The sequence below is a fragment of the Anabrus simplex genome, chromosome 11 (genome assembly GCF_040414725.1).
Source record: "Anabrus simplex isolate iqAnaSimp1 chromosome 11, ASM4041472v1, whole genome shotgun sequence".
In the NCBI taxonomy this organism is placed as follows: Eukaryota; Metazoa; Arthropoda; class Insecta; order Orthoptera; family Tettigoniidae; genus Anabrus; species Anabrus simplex.
In genome coordinates this window covers 29,190,113-29,211,026 of record NC_090275.1, presented here as the reverse complement: position 1 = coordinate 29,211,026, position 20,914 = coordinate 29,190,113, and the positions used below count along the sequence as shown (strand labels likewise).

The following is a 20,914-nucleotide window of genomic DNA, read 5'->3' as shown; positions in this document are numbered from 1 at the left end:
AAGTAATCCTGGTGAGGGTCCCATACTCTGGAACCATGCTCTAGTTGGGGTCTTATCAGAGACATATACGCCATCTCCTTTACATCATTACTACAACCCCTAAATACCCTCGTAACTATGTGCAGAGATCTGTACCCTTTATTTACAACCCCATTTCCAGTATGTGATTACCCCAATGAAATAACAATGTGATATCGTTTCGGAATATAGAGAGATAGACGTCATTTTATTTTTACATATACACAGCTATTTATTTATTTATTTATTTATTTATTTATTTATTTATTTATTTATTTATTTATTTATTTATTTATTTATTTATTTATTTATTTATTTATTTATTTATACATTTTTTTTTTCTGTGAATTGTATCGTGCGGAAGTTCAAAGTCTTACTAGTATTATATCAATAGTGAAGTCTTACCTGAGAATGCAGCGTCCTTGACTAAAAGCAGCAGCAGTAGTCCGATGAGCCCCCAGCTCGGCATGACGCGAGACGTCGAGTGAGCAGACAGCGAAACTCAGCTGTTTCACAAGAGCTAACTGCTATCACGTGAGAGAGTCGGGTTTATCAATGGACAGCCTGCATCTCAGTGACCTAGTTCAGTTGGAAAGTGTCAGCACATTGGTATCGCGGTGATTGCCAAAGTCTGAGCTTAGTCTGAATTGTACTGTCAGATCATCTATTGAGCAGTCAACCCGAAGGTCGGTTTGGTCCTCAACAGCTCCGCCATCAGCTGCCATAGATGGCCTAGGCATCTCTCGAAAGGTGTACAAGGAAAATGTAGTTTCCCGTTGTTTTCTTCGCCAAGCCAGAAATTATTATTATTATTATTATTATTATTATTATTATTATTATTATTATTATTATTATTATTATTATTATTATTATTACATCTCAGTCTGCCAAGCCCACTGAAATGTTCACACTAACCGGCCCTATGAGCGACATTTTCATACCAGTCATAAGGGGGACTGGCTGCATAAGGAATTACAGATTTATTTTTTTAACAATTGGCTTTACGTTGCACCGACACAGATAAATCTTATAGCGACGATGGGATCGGAAAGGCCTAGGAGTGTGAAGGAAGCGGCCATGGCCTTAGTTAAGGTACAGCCCCAACATTTGCCTGGTGTAAAAATAAGAAAACACGGAAATGACTGCCGACAGTGGGGTTCGAACCTACTATCTCCCGGATGCAGCATTACAGGATTAGATAAAGCTTCACTTACTCTAATTCTCTGAGTTCTATTTTCTAGAAATATAGCCACCCATTCAGTCACTCTTTTGTCTAGTCCAATTGCACTCATCATTGCCAGTAGTCTCCCATGATCTACCCCATCAAATGCCTTAGATAGGTCAATCCGCGATACAGTGCATTTGATCTCCTGAATCAAAGATATCTGCTATATCTTGCTGGAATCCTACAAGTTGAGCGTCAGTGGAATAACCTTTCCTAAACCCGAACTCCCTTCTATCGAACCAGTTATCAATTTCGCAAACATGTCTAATATAATCAGAAAGAATGCTTTCCCAAACTTACATACAAAGCATTTCAAACTGACTGGTCTGTAATTTTCAGCTTTATGTCTATCGCCCTTTCTTTTACACACAGGAGCAGTGCGGCGGCCTCTCACGGCTGGGTTCAATGGTTCAAATCCCGGTCACTCCATATGAGATTTGTTCTGGACAAAGCGGAGCCATGGGTTTTTCTCCGGGTACTCAGGTATTCCCCGTCACCTTTATTCCTGTAACACTCTCCAATATTCTTATGTCATCCGCCAATCATTAAGAGGAGTGCGACAGGCTTCGGCAGCCGGCACAATTCCTATCCTCGCCGCTAGATGGGGCTCCATTCATTCCACCCCTGATCTGGTCGAATGACTGGAAACAAGCTGAGGATTTTCACTTTTTCATAACAGATTTATTTATTTTTATACAATTTTCTTTATGTCGGATCGACACAGATAGGTCTTATCGTGACGATGGGACAGGAAAGGGTTAGGAGTGGGAAGGAAGCGGCCGTGGCCTTAATTAAGCTCAGCTCTCATCGTGATTATGTGTTAATGTTTAAAATACAGGAGAGTGAACTGTGCAGAGTTGACAGCCGTCTGCTCTCTCATTTGAATTATTATTATTATTATTATTATTATTATTATTATTATTATTACTATTATTATTATTATTATTATTATTATTATTATTATTATTATTATTATTATTATTATTATTGTTATTGTTGTACCGGGCGGTACACCTCCACGCCTCGAATTCAAATATTGCGCCAGTTGAAACCTCTCTACAGGAGAAAGCCTGAACTTCAACAAACTGTATTAACTCAACGGTTTCTCGGAAGATGTCACTACTGTAAATTTGGTAATCTTGAAGCGTTCTGAACTGTGTCTATTTTGATTTGTGTTTGTTTGTTCCGTATCAAGAAGTTTGAACATTCTCTAACAGATGTCGTTACCCAAACCTATGGTAACACACCCTGGTGCAATGGAGTGAACTTTCTTGAAGAAATATTGTATTCCTAAGTTTTATTTTTACTAAATTTTGTTCTGTGGTTTTTGGGTTGGCAATATAAATCCTTTCCCTCCGCCAGTTTTGAAATTAACCGATCATAAATTTCTGTAATTAATTTCCCACCAATGAGGTGTTTCTTCATCGTCTTGTGTATTAGTTTTTGCTGTCGGCCAATAAAAGTTTGTGGGCGGGTTGTTGTCATTCATGAAAGGTCTCGAATGTTCCACGAGGGTATATAAACTGCTGATTCTCTTGTCTCGGTGCCACTTCAGTAACATCTTTCTCAGTGTGTGAATATATAGCAGGGGGCGGGAAGCGCCTCTTTCTTCAAGCAGCAGCTCATCTACAAGGTAATGGCCTGTTAACATCTTCATTTCTTGCTAGCTCAGCAGTCTACTCTCGGGGAGAGTTCGAGACCTTTAATATGTAACCAATTCCTTTAAAATGTAAATTAACTTTCTGTGTATGCAAAAAACTTCATATCTCTTTTACTGTAAAGCGGGGATAGAGAGTGCTTCACCCTCTCGAACTCCCCTTCATTTTGAAATTGAGGTGACTACGTTTTCATAACCGTTTCTTCTCTTCCTTATGCATTAAAGTTTTCTCATACGTGTCACCTCCCTAGCTTGGGATTAGCCCCTGTATATCGGCCTAGAGCCACTTAGGTTTTAAAAAGTGTATTAGGAGTGCAAACTACGCCTCCAGTCAATTTGGTATTTTGGGCCGTGTAATTAACCTGTTTCTTTTCTGAGTAAGCCCAGTAGGTTGGGTACATAATACCCCTGTGTAAATTTGTAAGTTGTGCCTGCAGGCAAGCGATTGTAAAAGTCGAGGATGCCTTAAATGGGCGTGAGTAACTGGGAGCCGGTTCGCTCGTTTCAAATTAGGTTTTGAGTGCCTCTTGAAGGCCGCAATGTATTTGGTGAGAGCAAGTGCTCTTTGATTTCAGGGGAATTCTACCCCAGGTGGTCTGGTTGAATATTGGTAAAGTGGAGCTTGGAGCTCGTTAATTATTCACCCGGGGCTTGAACCCCAGCAAATGTAATTTATTAACTTGTTTTCCTGGTACTTGGTACCTGTTTCTCTGTTGTTGTTATTTGTTGATTTTGAAAAGAAGATATAACCTTTGTTAAAGTTTTAAATTAACTTTAATTTTGTAGTTGAGACTTATTCCCGCCCGCACCTTCTTTCACCTCTAACTACCACGGATAAGTCCGTAACAATTATTATTATTATTATTATTATTATTATTACTTAAAGGTACTAATGTGCGATATTTTACCTTGGAGGCATCATACTGTAATACTTTATTAATTATATTAAAATAATTGTAATTGCAATTTTTTCTTATCAAGTTAAGGAACGGGAGCGTTGCAATAGTTAAATTCGGCCCCGGTTACACTTATCAGTCAAATTACAGGAAGACTGTCTTACAATTATTTTTAAGTGTTCTTGGACAAGCAGCATTTCCAATAACAATGTTAACATTGCTTGCATTACAACAGCGGTTCTGAAACTATGGCACGCGTACCCCTGACTTTTAGTGGGGTACACGAGCAGCCTTCAGGCAAAAAAATGAAGAAAAATTGAAATGTGAAAATAAACAAGGTAAATACTGTATATTTATATGGAGCCACGCTTCGCTTGAAACTTTTATCTGGACTACGACGCATCAGAAAACTGCGTCACGCCATGAAGGCAGACCCATCCCATTGAAATTTTGATGCTCCGCAATATCTGGATTACAGAATTAAGATCGACAATTTTCCACCCTCATTTATTAACTAGCATACGTACCCGTTCTTCACACGGGAATTGGTGATCTATTTCACGATTCCTTCATGAATTTATGCGAAGCAAATACAGTAGAGACAATACACGACACTGAGCGAGATATCGAGGGACAGCTATTGGAGCTCACTCTAGCGGATAGACCTGAACGTTACTGATTCTGTCATAAGAGCACGTGTATTTTTGTGTGAAGTTTTTGGTGTTATTTATGCGTTTTCAGTGAGTTTACATAATTAAATAGTAGCGTGTGTCATTCCTTGATATCTCCTCTCAACATGAGGGGAAAGGTATGTGCTGTGTTTGGCTGCAGTAATTACGAAGTAGAGAAAAATGCGCGGTCGTTCTTCAGGTTCCCTCGTGACAAGAACATGTAAGTAATATTGTGTTTGCATATATATTCTTCCAGTGACAGAAATTTTTATAGTACTTCATAATCTTCTGACCTGCTCGACCCATGTTTTAACGGGCTTAAAATATAATACGCATATTTTATTGTATAGTGCAGCAGTTAACCTTCAATACCGATGTGTTGTTGTAGGTGTGATCTGTGGGTTTTGAAATGTCACAGAAGCGACTTGGATAAAGTGTACAAGAAAGAAGGGACGTTACGCTTGTATAAGAATTATAAGATCTGTTCAGATCATTTCCAGGCCAGCGACTTTAAAAATCCTCGACTATACAGCCAAGGGTATGTTACATTTTTACTCTAATTGTACGTAAATATTCCTCAAAGCATCACTATCAACAACATTTTCAAACTTTTCTTTCTTTTATCTTTCTTCTCAGATTAAAGCCGGGATTTTATAGATTTTCTTTCTGTTAGTAGGCTTCATGTTAAGAGGAAAATTGTCCAGCTATTAAATGTTAATTCATTGCATCATATGTGTAAGGAATGTGCCGATATTTTTATTGACAAATGTCTTAATGTGATGATACAATGTTTTTAAATGAGGAAAAAAGATAAATCCAACCGTAAGATTTCAGGCAGGTATGCTAAAGCTAAAAAATTAATGCATAAATGAAAGATCAAGCCATTTCACAGCAGTCCATTTCACACCTTTTTTATATGTCTAATTTCAGTCTTTGAATAATAACCTTTTAAATAATTCTTCATTCATTTATCCAGAATTGCTTTAGCAACTTCGAAGTTAATATCTCAACACCACTTTCTTTCTAGACGTAATTTATTTATCCATTTCCGTATATACATTTCCATTGATATTTGAATTTAGCGCGATTAGTTCAGGTCAAGTCACTAGGAGCGCCACCATCGAATTGTCTCCCATTTTAGCAAGGCGAAACCCGTAAGTGTCGTGTATTGTCTCTACTGTATTTGTGCGAAGTTACATGCCTGTATTCAAACGTTTAATACGGCATGTTAAAGTGATATTCTTCTACGAAAGCAGGTGGCAGTAACGTGAAGCACGATAAAGCTGAACAAAGTGCATACAGAATGGGGTAGATCACAGAGTGTATTGAACGATACAGTTCGTGGTGCGAAGTTGTGCGTAATTTTCCATACTTCTCGGTTACATACTGTATTTCCTCTGAAACCGGGAGTGGCACTATGGCTGAACACTCATTTTTTTAGTACATTACTATTATTAATTACTGCGTTGATGAACCTCTTTGAATTCCATCGAAAGGGAATGTGTAAACTCTGAATTCAGGGTTAATCACTGTAAGTTCCTTCAGTAGTAAACATTCCTGTTTGAGTAATTGTGAATTCAATTATGAATTTCCTCTTCCAGCATTATAGCCTATTCACACTTTGGTTATGAATTTTCTTTTGGAGAAAAAACTCCTTTCAACTTTTGTTAACACATGTAATGAATGTAACATGCATCTGTGAAAAATTGGGGATTAATTACTTAATTGATATCATGTATGTCATATCTATACAATGCAGCTGGTTCATAAGCATGAAATGAGTAGTTCAATGTGTGTTCTGCTACGTTTTTATTAATGTAATGGCAGGGATGCAAGTTCTTAATATGGTTTCTTAGGATTTTAACAATTAATGTTCATATAGATTTCATTTTATATTTTCTTATATCATGTTCACCTCATGTCCATTTCAGTTTTAAGCAACCTGGTGAAGTTAAATTGAAAACAATTTCAGAAAATGTCTGGGTGAAGGTCAGTTCAAATGTTATCAGAATTGGCATGCTACTTTTCAAATTTAAGTTCATATATCTTAATAAATTGTTTTATTTCCAGTTTAATTTAAATTTTTCCCCTGTTTTGGTTATTTGAATCAGGGTCCAAAATCATATAAGTACATTTATATACACTAGGGAATGCGAATATAATTTTGATGACTTGATGAACAAACTATTGTTGGAATGTACTGTAATCATTCCCTTTGCATAACAGCCAAATTTTATGAGCTCATCACCCCCCTTAATTTATGTTAGATTTCTATTGTAAAAAAAAAGTTTACCTGTTTTCTTAACCGACAACACCGAGCATTACACCTTGTATTTTCCTGGACTGCTACTAATATACTGTAAGTAAGGTAGTTTATATGTTATATTTATTTAATAGCTTTTGCTGTACTTACATATTGTGTTTGATCTTTTATCTTTCATCAGGAAGGTTTGTTTTTGCTAGTGGCTTTAAGTCGCACCGACACATAGAGCTCTTATGGCGAGTTTTGTAAAAGGAACTAATCATTTTTGACTGTTAAATATACGAAAGAAAGTGTAATATAGGCACATTATTACAGTTGTTTAGTATTAAGACTCTTAAAAAAAAAGAATTCTATTCTTTTTTGTCTTTTTAATTGTTCTTCCTAATTATTACGGTATATTACTAATTTCGCTTCCGATATGCGCGCCTACGTGAAAGAATATTCGTAGAATGTAGGTTAACCAGCGTATTTTTCAATCGTCGTAAGGAATTAGCTTCATCTACTATCCACTCGCGCTGGGCCCAGTCGCGTTACGTCACGAATTGTATTGCCAGGCCTTGTTCTCTAGGAGGTGCTGATTGGACTGAGCTAATCTCCAATACCACTACCATATAACTCAGTTTGAGAAACTGTCAAAATAAATACAATTCAAACTCCAGGTTGTCTCAATATACTACAAATAATTTCTACCATTCTCTCACAAGTCAGATATGTTAAATTTTATTTAATTGTCAATAAGTAGTATGCTTCGTGTTCATATACATGACTGAGGAACGCATTTAAAAGTACACCGCAAAGATGTTTCTGCTATATTATTATTATCCTTTTTTCTCTCTCGGTCGACAGCGTATGATAAAATCCCTTCGGATTTAGAGGGAAGTTGACAACCCTGGGACCTGACCCAGAACAAGCTACTGCACTTGTTTATCAGGCATTGGATCGTCGTTTAGACTCTCGTTGGGATCTGCGATAATCTTCCGCCTCCTCCGGCAGCACTCCAGGAGGCAAGAGATCATCCAGGTGGTGTTCGGTCGCTTCCTTCACTTCACGGAAGTAACTGAGTGATATGATTGAGAAGACGATGCCGCAAACTGAAAGTAAAAAACACATCGATTGTAAGTCAGATGTGGATACTATAACATACTCCAGCTCTAGTAACCAGCTCTGCTTGGACGCTTTCATTGGATGTTTAATTTTAGGATTTGTATTAACTTTTTGAAATGATTTTTAAATATTTCTTTATTTTGTAGTGGTGATGATTTTTGTTTAAAAGGAAGTACAAATAGGTATTCATCCTCTCTGAACAATTTAAAGGAAATGGATTCTACACTATTTTCGATTATTTTAATACGCCACCCCTTCCCACTCCTACGCCGAGGGGTGCTAGGGTTGGCTTTCCTCCACAGTGTTTGCCTCCAGATAGTCTATACAAATAAAATCGTAACGACGGTGTGTCTGCACATTGCCTGTACATTTGGCGAAATCTACCTGCCTTAATGGAAATCAATTTATAAACCTTTATTTTTTTTCACATGTGCAAAGTTTGGATACGGGGATTAATAAGGGAGTTATCATTAACAGAGCGTTTTACAGTCCAGCTTGAGCAGACGTTTTCAGATGAACAACAATATGTAACCAAGGAACAGGAAGAAATAGGCACAACTTCGAACCAGGAACTGTACCGTTCAATAAACTCTGTGATCTGCCCGATTCTGTCTCTACTTTGTTCAGCTTTATCGTCCTTCACGTTATTGCTACGTGCTTTCGCACAAACACATCAGTTTAACATCCGTATTATATGTTTGAATACAGGCATGTAACGTCGCATAAATTCTTTACGGAATAATGAAATGGATTACCATTTCCCGTGCGAAGAACGTGTACATGTGCCAGTAAGTCACAAATGTACGAAATTTGGTTTAAATTGCTCCAGTGGTTTAAGAGATGTGGAAAGGTACTTCATAAAACACTGAGGCGGCGTATTCCCATCCTCCTATAATAAGCCACGGCCATGAACCTCCTAGCAAGAAAGGTACTTCATAAAACATGGCGGCGTGTTCCCATCCTCCTATATACAGTCACGGTCATGAACCTCCTAGCAAGAAAGGAACTTCATAAAACATGGCGGCGTGTTCCCATCCTCCTCTATACAGTCACGGTCATGAACCTCCTAGCAAGAAAGGAACTTCATAAAACATGGCGGCATGTTCCCATACTCCTCTATACAGTCACGGTCATGAACCTCCTAGCAAGAAAGGAACTTCATAAAACATGGCGGCATGTTCCCATACTCCTCTATACAGTCACGGTCATGAACCTCCTAGCAAGAAAGGAACTTCATAAAACATGGCGGCGTGTTCCCATCCTCCTATATACAGCTACGGTCATGAACCTCCTAGCAAGAAAGGGACTTCATAAAACATGGCGGCGTGTTCCCATCCTCCTATATACAGCTACGGCCATGAACCTCCTAGCAAGAAAGGGACTTCATAAAACATGGCGGCATGTTCCCATCCTCCTATATACAGCATTTATTACCGGACTGTTGCCTGTTGTGAAAATGGGAAACCTCGCGTGTATAACTTTGGCTGCATCATTATGTTCGTCAGTTTACGATGTTGGCGCTAGTAATCTGCAGTTGCTGATGATGTGCTCAGTGGTTTCTGGGCTGCTGTTGCATTTCCTGCACTCGCCATTCTTAGTAGTAGGATCTTTAAGGATGTGTTTCCTATAACTCTTTGTTGAGATCACTTTATCTTTATCGCCTGGTTGAATTCCTCAGTTTCTTGAAATAATCTCCTCTAGACAACCATGAGTTTCAAAGTTGTTTGTCTCTGTTCTCACCATTGCTCTGGTTGTAGTACCTTCCATGACATTATTTAATAGCCCTGATTTCGGCAATTTAAACGTGGTGATTTCAATGTGAAAGACAGTGCGCTCTGGTAGACCACAAAGGAGCGAAGACGAGCAATTCCAGGCGTTACTGGATGATGACCCAACTCAATCTCAACGCTATCGCCAACAGATGATTAATTGAAATCACGCATTGATCGAAAGACGACCGGAATGGCCCAGAAGACATAGCAAAGTGATTTTGTTATACGACAATGCGCCGTCTCACACAGCAAAGCCAGTGAAAGACACTTTGAAATCGCTTGGATGGGACATCCTTCCGCACCCGCCGTACTGCCCCGACCTGGCGCCATCTGACCATCACCTTTTCGCAAAAATGGGCTCGCAGAGCAGCACTTCAGCAATTTCGAGGAAGTTCGAAAATGGCTTGACGAACGGTTTGCCGCAAAAGACAAGCAGTTTTTCTTGCATGGTATTCATAACTTACCTCAAAGCTGGGCGAAGTGTGTAGAAGCCGATGACCAATACTTTGAACAAATAAAAAATGAATTTTCCTTGAAAATTACGTGTTTTCTTTACCACGAAAGCTGGCAAAAACTTTTGCATCCACCTGGTGTGTGTAAAGTTTAGTATTATAGTTTGTGTGTGTAATAATTTATGTGGAATATATGTTAAACTGTATGTACATTACAAGACATAGTTTGGCAGAATAGCAGGCTTTACTGCCTGAGTCATGCCACATATGAGGGTCATTCAAAAAGAAATGAGCCGGAGGTTATGAAATGAAAACCGCTGAAAGGATCGTAATGCAATTGTCTGCGGAAGAAGTTGCGCTCCCTATAAGAGCGTTGAGGTCCTAAACTCGCCGCTGGAGGGATACGGGTGCACACCACGTGGCGTCAGATGGAGCACGCGTACGCGTTGATCGTCCACTGTGCCTACTGTAGTCGTGCTGAAAACAATGAAATGGAGGCTTCAAAGGCGGAGCAAAGGGTTGTAGAGCGTTTCCCGGCAGCAGCAGCAGCAGAAGAATAATAATAAGAAGAAGAAGAAGTGAGGGGAACGAAAATGCATCGAAGAATGGCACAAGTGTAGGAGAACACTGCATGTCCGTTGCAAGGGTCGGGGCATTGAACAAGCGATTCAGGGAAGCACCCATGTCGTTGGCCGATGATGCACGGTCTGGAACGCCACACCGCATTACAGATGCCATTGTCCAGAAGGTGGATGCCCTCATTATGTAAGACGGGCGAGTTACGGTAGCAGCCATTGCCGCAGAGGTCGGAGTGAGCGTCGAAAATGTTCATCCATCAATAAGGATAGACTGAAATTTCGCTAAAAGTGCGCCCAATGGATGCCTCACATTATTCAACCAGCACCGGAAGCATGTCGAATGGACATCTCTGTTGAACATGTGCTGCGCTGTGCCAAGGAAGGAAATGAGTTCCCGTCACGAGTGGTCGCTGGAGGCGGGAGATGGTGTCATCACTACAAACCCGAGTCAAAGCGACAAAGTTTCCAGTGGAACCATGCAGGGTAGTCGCCACCCAAAAAATACAAGGTGAGCTAAAGAAGGCTCTAAGAGGCAAACGATTTACTCGGATGACGACGTCAAGCAGTACTGGTTCACAACTCAGCCCCAGGAATATTACGAGACCGCCATTGACCACCTTGTGCCACAGTAGGACAAGTGCCTCAACAGTGCTGGGCAATACTCATAAAATAACGGTACGGGTTTTCATTTTATAGCCTCCGGCTCTTTTCTCTTTGAATGACCCTCATAAATAAAGGCATAATAATATTCACTGGTTAAGTGTAAGATAAGGACACCTGTTTCTAACTTTGCCACTTAAAAGAAATCATCTACCGTATCAACTTTAGTACGTACCTAAGGCGACGATGCCCCAAAAGATATCTGTTATTCCTGCACAGGAGGCATCCTTGAACAAGTAGGAGAGGCTCACACTGAAGATGAAGATGCCGAGGCTGAGGACTATCCACGTGAACATCAGGATCATCCAGTGTGCTTCCTGCGGAACAAACATAACACTGAGCGAGCAAGAAGAAGTGGTGGTGGTGGTGGTTTTTTTTTTTTTTTTTTTGCTATTTACTTTACGTCACACCGACACAGAAAGGTCTTACAGCGACGATGGGATAGGAAAGACCTAGGAGTGGGAGGAAACGTCCGTGGCCTTAATAAAGACACAGCCTCCGCATTTGCCTGGTGTGAAAATGGGAAACCACGGAAAACCATCTTCAGGGCTGCCGACAGTGGGATTCGAACCTACTATCTCCCGGATGCAAGCACACAGCTGCGCGATCCTAACCGCACGGCCAACTCGCCCAGTGATTAATGTTTAAGAGAAGGTACAACTAAGTAATCATCCTCACAGAACAAATTAAATGCAGATAAAAATTAAAATAAAGTAAATGTATATATTCAACGGACGATTATAAAAATGAATTTCAAAAATAAAACAAAAATTATTGTTGTTTCTTGAGTCATCAGTCCATAGCCTGGTTTGATGCAGCTCTCCATAACACCGTATCCTGTGCTAATTTTTCATTTCTATATTACTACTACGCCCGACATCTGCTCTAATCTGCATGTTATATTCGTACTTTGGTCTACCCCTACCGTATCTCAAGATGTGTCCTATCATTCCATCTCTTCTTCTCGACAAATTCAGCCGAATCGATCTCTTCTCATTCATTCGATTCAGTATCTCTTCATCTCATCTCACCTTCAATATTCTTCTGCAGGACCGCATTTCAAAGAGCTTCTATTCTCTTTCTTTCTGAGCTAGTTATCGTCCATGTTTCACTTCCATACAATGCCACGCTCCATACGAAGGTCTTGAAACACATCTTTCTCATTCCTATATCAATGTTCTGGGTGAACAGATTTCTTGTCTTAAGAAAGGTCTTCCTTGCTTGTGCTAGTCTGCATTTTATGTCCTCCTTACTTCTGCCATCGTTAGTTATTTTGCTACTCAAGTAACAATATTCATTTACTTCTTTTAACACTTCATTTCCTTATCTAACATTTCCTGTATCACCTGACTTTGTTCGACGGCACTCCATTACTGTATTAAGCCGAAAATGTCACAAACGCATCAAAAGGAACCCAAGTTCCCTGAGTAACAGAACACTTGATATTGTCATTAATGCTTTCACGGCCCGTACTTAAGAGACTTGATACTGTATAGGCTTTTGGGCTAATCATCTCTTCTTGAACACGTGATAATTTATTTGCCAGTAATGAATCCACTCTAACACATATAGCGAAGGATGAAATCAGCTGTATTCGCGCCATCGGGGAGTTCGAGTGTGTTTTCTGCAGCCCGAGATTCCGTCTTAGGCCAGAGAAGTCGGCACCACAAGAACACACTCTTTAGGAGGTAAGAATGCGCACATCTTCCATGACCTATCCTCGGCCTACACAAAACTAAGGCCTCTCTCAGAGAAGGCTGGAAAGAGGACCGTCATACGGTATCTCTCTTCTTATTTACTCTCAGCTTATTGGGGTTTCGGATAGTAGCCACTCCGATTCCCAGGATGCCAAAATGGTATGATGTAGCTAAGAACAAATGAATGGATGCACGCAAAATCATCTCTTCTTAAATTGGAGAGAAAGATACTTTCTCAATGATGGAAAAAGTAAATTTTTTGAAGTTAAAATTAACATACGATGGGGGATCAAATAAAACGGGATTTTATTTTTTATTTAAATTAATTTATTGAAAAACACAAGGCAATTACAATTTATTTTTCACATAGTTTCCTGCTTGGGAAATGCATTTGTCCCAGCGTATGGGCAACTTTTTGATGCCCTCATCGTAAAAAGTACAGGGTCGTGTCACCAGCCAGTTGCACACACTCTCGTCATCTTCAAATCGTTGCCCTCTTAGAGTTTTTCTAAGCGGTCCGAACAAATGGAAATCGCAGGGTGATAAGTCCGGGCTGTAAGGAGGACGATCAAGTGAAGTCCAGTCGATTTCCTGTAGCTTGGAGACAGTTAAAGTTGCAGTGTGGGGCCGCGCATTGTCGAATCGGTTGGTTTCGTCTTTTGCTGTGATATGCAACCCTCGCCATGTTCAACAGCTTGCAGTAGTAAGCAACATTGAATGTGCGTCGCTCATGCAAAAAATCAATCTGCAAAATGCCTCGCCGATCGAAAGAAACGTTTGTAAGAACCTTGCCAGCTGACAGTCGAGTCTTGGCTTTCACTAGTGCTGCCTCCCCTTTCCTCCGCCACTCCTTACACAAACGCATCCTTGACAATGTTTGATCACCGAATAGTGCAGTCATTCTGGCAAATTTCCGCCGCTGTAACCCATTCACGAGCAAGACATTTTATAATTATGCGTTGCGTAGAGGAGGGGTGCACCTGTTACTCTGACATCGTGAGCGTTCCTGAGAAAACTGCGGGAAATATATAACAGCACGCTCTCCCCATTCATAATGGCCCCGCCTAAGCACAGCAGAAGCGCGGGGCCAGTCCTACCAACTGTTGATGTTCAGGAACAAAAATCCCGTTTATATTTGATCGACCTTCGTAGTTGTTGTTTCATCCAAAAGAAATAGCTTTATTTTTAACATTGGCAAATCACTTTAAAAAGAATGGTGGGACAAATTATGTTCAGATGCAGTCACTTAATCATAATCCAGCCCATTGAAAAAAGATCCCTGAAATGATAGCTGGTTGTCGATATGGAGTAGGTGTCGGAGCACTTGAAATAAGGTACTACCCCGCCATTTGTCTGGAGGGAATGCGTAAAAACCCAGCGTAAAACCACACTCAGCGCAGGGATTCGAACGCAGGATATTCGAACGTCGCAGCTCCTCAGTACTCTTGTACAGAGGAGAAAAGACGCTCAGCCTTGGAGGTGAATGGAACACAAAATACTGGACCAGAATTCGAAAACCCAAAAAGTGTTTACCTTTTTTCAGCGACAGTATTAACTTTCGAGCACATTTACTGTCTCCGCCCAAACCTTTCGTTTCCCTCAGTTCATCTCTGTATGCAATATAAGAATCACCACCAAACATTTCCCTTTCGCAGTTTCCGACATTCCTTTTACGTTTTCTGTAGCCTCCACTGGTACAGTTCTGATTTTGTTCACATAAATCATCACCACCTTGAAAAGCAGAAGCCATCTTTACTTGGTTTATAACCAGACAATAAATGTCCGTATAACACTTCATAATTTACCTTAAAATTTATTGCATTGAATACTCTTCTAAGCAATGCAATATAAAAATGAACATAATATCTGCATTTTTTATTCCATTTTGAATTAAAATCGTACCAAAACGGACATGTTTCATGAACTACCAAATTCCGCAATGTTTGCTACCCTGTCGATACTGCGGTGCAATCATCAATCTGCAATAAATTCTGTCAAGATGATTTAGATATCCCAATAACTTCCAACCTTTTTGTTTTTACAGGTAATTCCGTGATGACGGCCCATTTCAGCAAAATGTTGTTCATATTATTAACAATAGGTGGCAGCATCTAACTCAATGTACACAAATTTGATGGTTAGCTCGTTTTTGCGTGCATCCATTCAAATATCCCTAGCTGGTACATTCACAGGTCTAGTTTCTTCGAATTTACTCGCAAACGTGTTATCTTTTTCTTTTCTAAGTTCATATATTTAACCAAAGCCGTGTTTACAGTGTCTTGTGATGTAGACTAGAACACTTTTTTGACTTTCATTGATCTGTCTCTGTCTTATCCCTGGCTTTGACAGTATGACAGTGAGTGATAATAGTAATCCCATTGCTTATGTAGCTAGTCCTTGTTATGAGTGGTCTGAAAATGTTGCTCATAGAGTCCGTTGTTGCGGGTATTTCCTTGGGCTTGGCAGACTGAGATGTAATAGAAATTTCTGGCTCCGTGAGGAAAGCTACGGGAAACTACCTCACTCTTCATTTCCCTAGTACGCAGCTTCAGTGACCCTCGGCCACCTAACGGCAGAGCTGTTGAAGTCCAAACCAGCCTCCGTGCTGAGCACTGAACATACATACATACTCACATAGTCCGACTCCAAGGCTAAATGGTTAGTACACCCAAGGGGTTCCGAGTTCGATTCCCAGCTGAGTCAGGGATTTTAACTTTCATTCGTTAAGTCCTCTGGCTCGGGGGCCGGGTGTTTTTGTCGTCTTCAGCATTAGGATTCACCTTTGGTAGGCCCCAATCCTCACAGACGCCCAGGTCGCTTACAAGACGTCAACTCGAAAGAACTGCACCTGGCCTCTATGGAGCCCACACGCTTTTATTTTAAACATAAATCTGCGGTTTCGTTCTAAAAGTGCCCATGAGAAAAAAGCTGTTTTGAAGCTATGAACATTTGAAATTTTGCTTATAAATTTACAAAAGTTTTTCAGCAAATAATTTTGAATAAGTTTACACTCTCTCCGTTGAAATCAACTGATTAAATATTCAATGTTTCTATACTACTTATCTTAAACTTCCAGCTCTCTAATCTAACAGTAATTTAACATTATCAGAAGGGCTTATTTAATTAAACGTGCCCTCAGAGACGATGAGCCTTTTAATAAGTTCACCGGACAAAAAAATGATTCACCCCTAGAGAAATCATAACAAGCATCCTTTAGTGCCGTGCAACTCCGCCTCTGGACTTAATAACCGCCTGGATTTGGTTGGGAAGCGAGTCCATAAGGTTGTGCGTCGCATCCAGGTTAAGCCACTCTCTGAGGATTTGATCGCCCAGTTCCACCAAATTGCGGGGATGCTCATGTCGGCGTTTTACCCGCTGTTCCAACATGTCCCACAGATTTTCAATGGAGTTCAAGTCAAGTGATTTTGCAGGCCAGTCGACATGTATAGGGTGGTGGAGTGTTCATAAAGCCAGTCACATACGCGTCCAATCCGGTGAACTTTGCTGGTGTCATTAAAAAGAAATCGGGATATCACTAGTACACTCATTATGGATATGTTGACCGAAAGGCAACACCTGATCATCCAGAATGTTTAAATAAACCTGCTGGTTCATGTTAGTAGTCACATCAGTGAGCGGACCCAGTCCATGATACGAAAAACAGCCCCAAAATATCACAGACCCACCTCTAGCTTGAACCTGACCTTGCACACATCCAGGATGAAATGTTTCATTTCGCCTTCGGTGCACTCGACGACGTGCGTCATTGGAATACAGGCAAAAATGTGATTCTTCAGACCACGTTACGTTCCGTCAGCCAGCTACTGTCCACGTTCGATGATTTCTAGCACATTGAAGACGCGCATCTTTATGTGCCTCTGTGAGCAATGGCCTTTTCCGAGGTGACCGACTCCAAATGTTTATTGCATGCAATTCCCGTAACAATGTTCTCTCGCTACCTTCATTCACTGACTGCAACAATTTCCTTTTGATTCACAAGTCGTGAAACGCGTCTCCAGTCCTCAGTCAGGATCTTTTCCGATCACAATTCTGACGTCGTGTTTCATGGCCAAATGTAGTACATCACTACTTGTAGATACGCTGAACAGTCCACTACGAAACACCAACAAATCCAGAAACTTCACGCACTGTGTGATCATGGGCACAGCCAAACACGATTGCCCCTTTTTGCCACTCTGTCACATCCTAACGTCTACCCTCGTTGACGTACAATGTCCGCTTGAAACACCGAAGTCTCACTGATAGCAAATACAGTAGAGTCAATACACGACACTTACGGATTTCGCCTTGCTAAAATGGGAGACAATTCGACGGTGGCGCTCCTAGTGACTTGACCTGAACAAGTCGCGCTAAATTCAAATATCAATATCAAATCAATATCAATATCAAATATATACGGAAATGGATAAATAAATTGCGTCTAGAAAGAAAGTGGTATTGAGATATTAACTTCGAAGTTGCTAAAGCAATTCTGGATAAATGAATGAAGAATTTTTTAAAAGGTTATTATTCAAAGACTGAGATTAGACATATAAACAAGGTGTGAAATGGACTGCTGTGAAATGGCTTGATTTTTCATTTATGCATTACTTTTTTAGCTTTAGCATACCTGCCTGAAATCTTACGGTTGGATTTGTCTTTTTTCCTCATTTAAAAACATTGTATCATCACATTAAGACATTTGTCAATAAAAATATCGGCACATTCCTTACACATATGATGCAATGAATTAACATTTAATAGCTGGACAATTTTTCTCTTAACATGAAGCCTACTAACAGAAAGAAAATCTATAAAATCCCGGCTTTAATCTGAGAGGAGGGATAAAAGAAAGAAAAGTTTGAAAATGTTGTCGATAGTGATGCTTTGAGGAATATTTACGTACAATTAGAGTAAAAATGTAACATACCCTTGGCTGTATAGTCGAGGATTTTTAAAGTCGCTGGCCTGGAAATGATCTGAACAGATCTTATAATTCCTATACAAGCGTAACGTCCCTTCTTTCTTGTACACTTTATCCAAATCGCTTCTGTGACATTTCAAAACCCACAGATCACACCTACAACAACACATCGGTATTGAAGCTTAACTGCTGCACTATACAATAAAATATGCGTATTATATTTTAAGCCCGTTAAAACATGGGTCGAGCAGGTCAGAAGATTATGAAGTACTATAAACATCTCTGTCACTGGAAGAATATATATGCAAACACAATATTACTTACATGTTCTTGTCACGAGGGAACCTGAAGAACGACCGCGCATTTTTCTCTACTTCGTAATTACTGCAGCCAAACACAGCACATACCTTTCCCCTCATGTTGAGAGGAGATATCAAGGAATGACACACGCTACTATTTAATTATGCCAACTCACTGAAAACGCATAAATAACACCAAAAAATTCACACAAAAATACACGTGCTCTTATGACAGAATCAGTACCGTTCAGGTCTATCCGCTAGAGTGAGCTCCAATAGCTGTCCCTCGATATCTCGCTTAGTGTCGCGTATTGTCTCTACTGTATTTGCTGATAGCTGCTGTATCATGCTCGCGGAAAGGCAGTACGCATGTGGTTTACCATGGGACTCCGTCCCTGCGCCATCTGCACAGGCTTAACGATATCTGTGCCTGCGCACTAGGTTGACTAATATTTTGTCCGGTGACCTTATGTTGCAGTCCACGATAAAACGTGTTTGTATCTGTTACTGTCTCAATTTTGATTTTAAAGAGTAACACTGGCCCTTTTAGAACCAAGCCAGAGACATTTTAATAGTATGGCGTAATCTTCTGTGTGCTGGTAGTTGTTTTCCCCTCCTTTTGCTTATCCTGAAAATCTATCTGTACACTTCAGGTGGATGCATCCCTATCGTAGTTGATCACAAACAGCTTCAGCACGGAATGTCTTAACCAAAATTAAACTAATTCTATTGTCTTTTACTCCAATAAACATGTGAACCTCCACGCCTATTACTTTTCACAACATTCGACATTCGGGCTTTTAAATAAGCACATACACTGACTGGAAAAAAAATTGAAGAACCCAGAAGGAATGGTCGAATGTCAATGTAACTTCGTACACGTACTTACGATCGGCGGGTATGAAAATAATGATGATGATTGTTGTTTAAAGGGGCCTAACATCTAAGGTCATCGGCCCCGGTATTTAAATTATTAGAGTTGCAATTCTCTGTGACAGGTAGAACAGCCACCAGAGTGCACTAGTGTTGTTCTTCTTTAGTGTTGTTACCAGACCTGGGAGGGTGGGCTATATAAAGGGCGTGAACAGCGCCAGATGTTCATATAGCCCCTTTACACCACGTAAGGCTTGGTTCATAATCCCCTTATCCAAACGGGGACTTGGCACCAGGGACCACTGGCTGCTGAACAATGGGACGAACCTGTGGCCCAAAGCCCAGACGCTAGTGGACCCGAGCCGATCCGGCAGTGACAAGAAGGACTGATCCCCATAATAACTGACAATGGCAAGGACATAGTTATGATTGCATGACACATATTCCTAACTAACGTAACCTCTGGAAATAAACACCCAGATACATTTAATAACAACGATAAAAAGGAGAAAAGCGTCAGTTTTCGGTCACATTCTCCGGCATAATAACTTCATAAAGAACTTGTTCGAAGGCAAGGTGATGGGAAAGAAAGACAGAGGGAAACCACGGAAGAAGATCATTGAAGAGGTAGTTGAGATGATGGGATGCCAAGGTTATGGAGAGATGAAAAGGATCGCAGAGAGAAGAGATCAATGGTTGCAGCGACAAGGCGAAGCCTTTAGATAATGATGATGATGATGATGATGATCCTTGCATGTGCTATCAAAATTTGTCAGGTTTTACATGTAGGCTCTATCTCTTGTCTGCCTGTGTGGTTTTCCCTGACCCTAAATACCACACCTTAACACCATCTTACCAACACAAGCTCTCGCCGTGGTAGCGAGTCTAACTCGGAAACCGGCACGTACTCCTTGTATCACTTCCCGCTCTTCCCTGCTATCTCTTTTCTTCTTAGAAATTAATAGCATGTCGGAGGCAATGTAGATTTCGCTCATTGCCACGCGGGAGTAGTGGGCTTCTCCCCGCCCCCCAACGAAAAACATCAGATGTTGAGTGATCACTGTGAAGAACACGGAGACGCCGCGTACTCGTGTGAGACAGCGTTTTCACCACATGACAGAATTTGAAAAGGTCTGGCAGTGGTCCGATGTTGGATTGTATGGGAATGTGAGGGCAGGCATACCCATCGTCAAAGGTTCCGGTCGTCTACGTCTGACCACCACAAGGGAGGATCACATCTTCGCCTGCCACCCGAGAACAAGTAATGGACTCTCTGCAACATTCTTAGTCATTCCGCACCATTAATCGGAGACAAGCAGCAGCAGGACTAGGCTGCCGTGAACACCACAACATAAACGGCTGCGTTTAGGGTGGTGCTATGACCAAGAAGTATGGACTGCTGATGAATGGCGTCGCATTGTGTTCAGCGATGAATCGCGGTTCTGCACTATCCCGGATGACCACCGTCTGCGAGTAAAGCGGAGAGGTCCTGATGCCCCATTCTTCCAATGCTTTGGATCACGGTGTAGGCAGCCATCAGGTCACAGCTGGTAGTGATTAAGGGAACTCTCATGCGACAATATCGTGGTGCCGTTTTTCAACAGAACGATGCTAGTAGACACACGGCAAGTGTCTCTATGAACCGTTTGCGTGATGATGAGGTACTCCCGTGGACAGCAAGATCCCCAGATCTGTCCTCGATAGAAGATGTGTGGGACCAGCTCGGACGTCAACACCGTCCCAGTGTCAGTATCCAGAATATCAAGGACCAGTATTTACATTTGTGGTCCAGCCTTCCTCAGGAGAGGATACAACGGCTTTATGA

At 40.8% G+C, this 20,914-nt stretch overlaps 1 protein-coding gene across 1 annotated transcript in view; it reads right to left on the bottom strand.

Annotated features, from left to right (window-relative positions):
• The window catches only part of LOC136883050 (PI-PLC X domain-containing protein 1), a 62,729-nt gene extending 62,191 nt beyond the window's left edge, over positions 1–538 (bottom strand). The window contains exon 1 of the mRNA XM_067155191.2: positions 424–538. Within this exon, the coding sequence (XP_067011292.2) occupies positions 424–487 (64 nt within the window). The 5' untranslated portion in view covers positions 488–538. The remainder of the gene's footprint in view (positions 1–423) is intronic.
• Between the last annotated feature and the right edge of the window lie 20,376 nt (positions 539–20,914).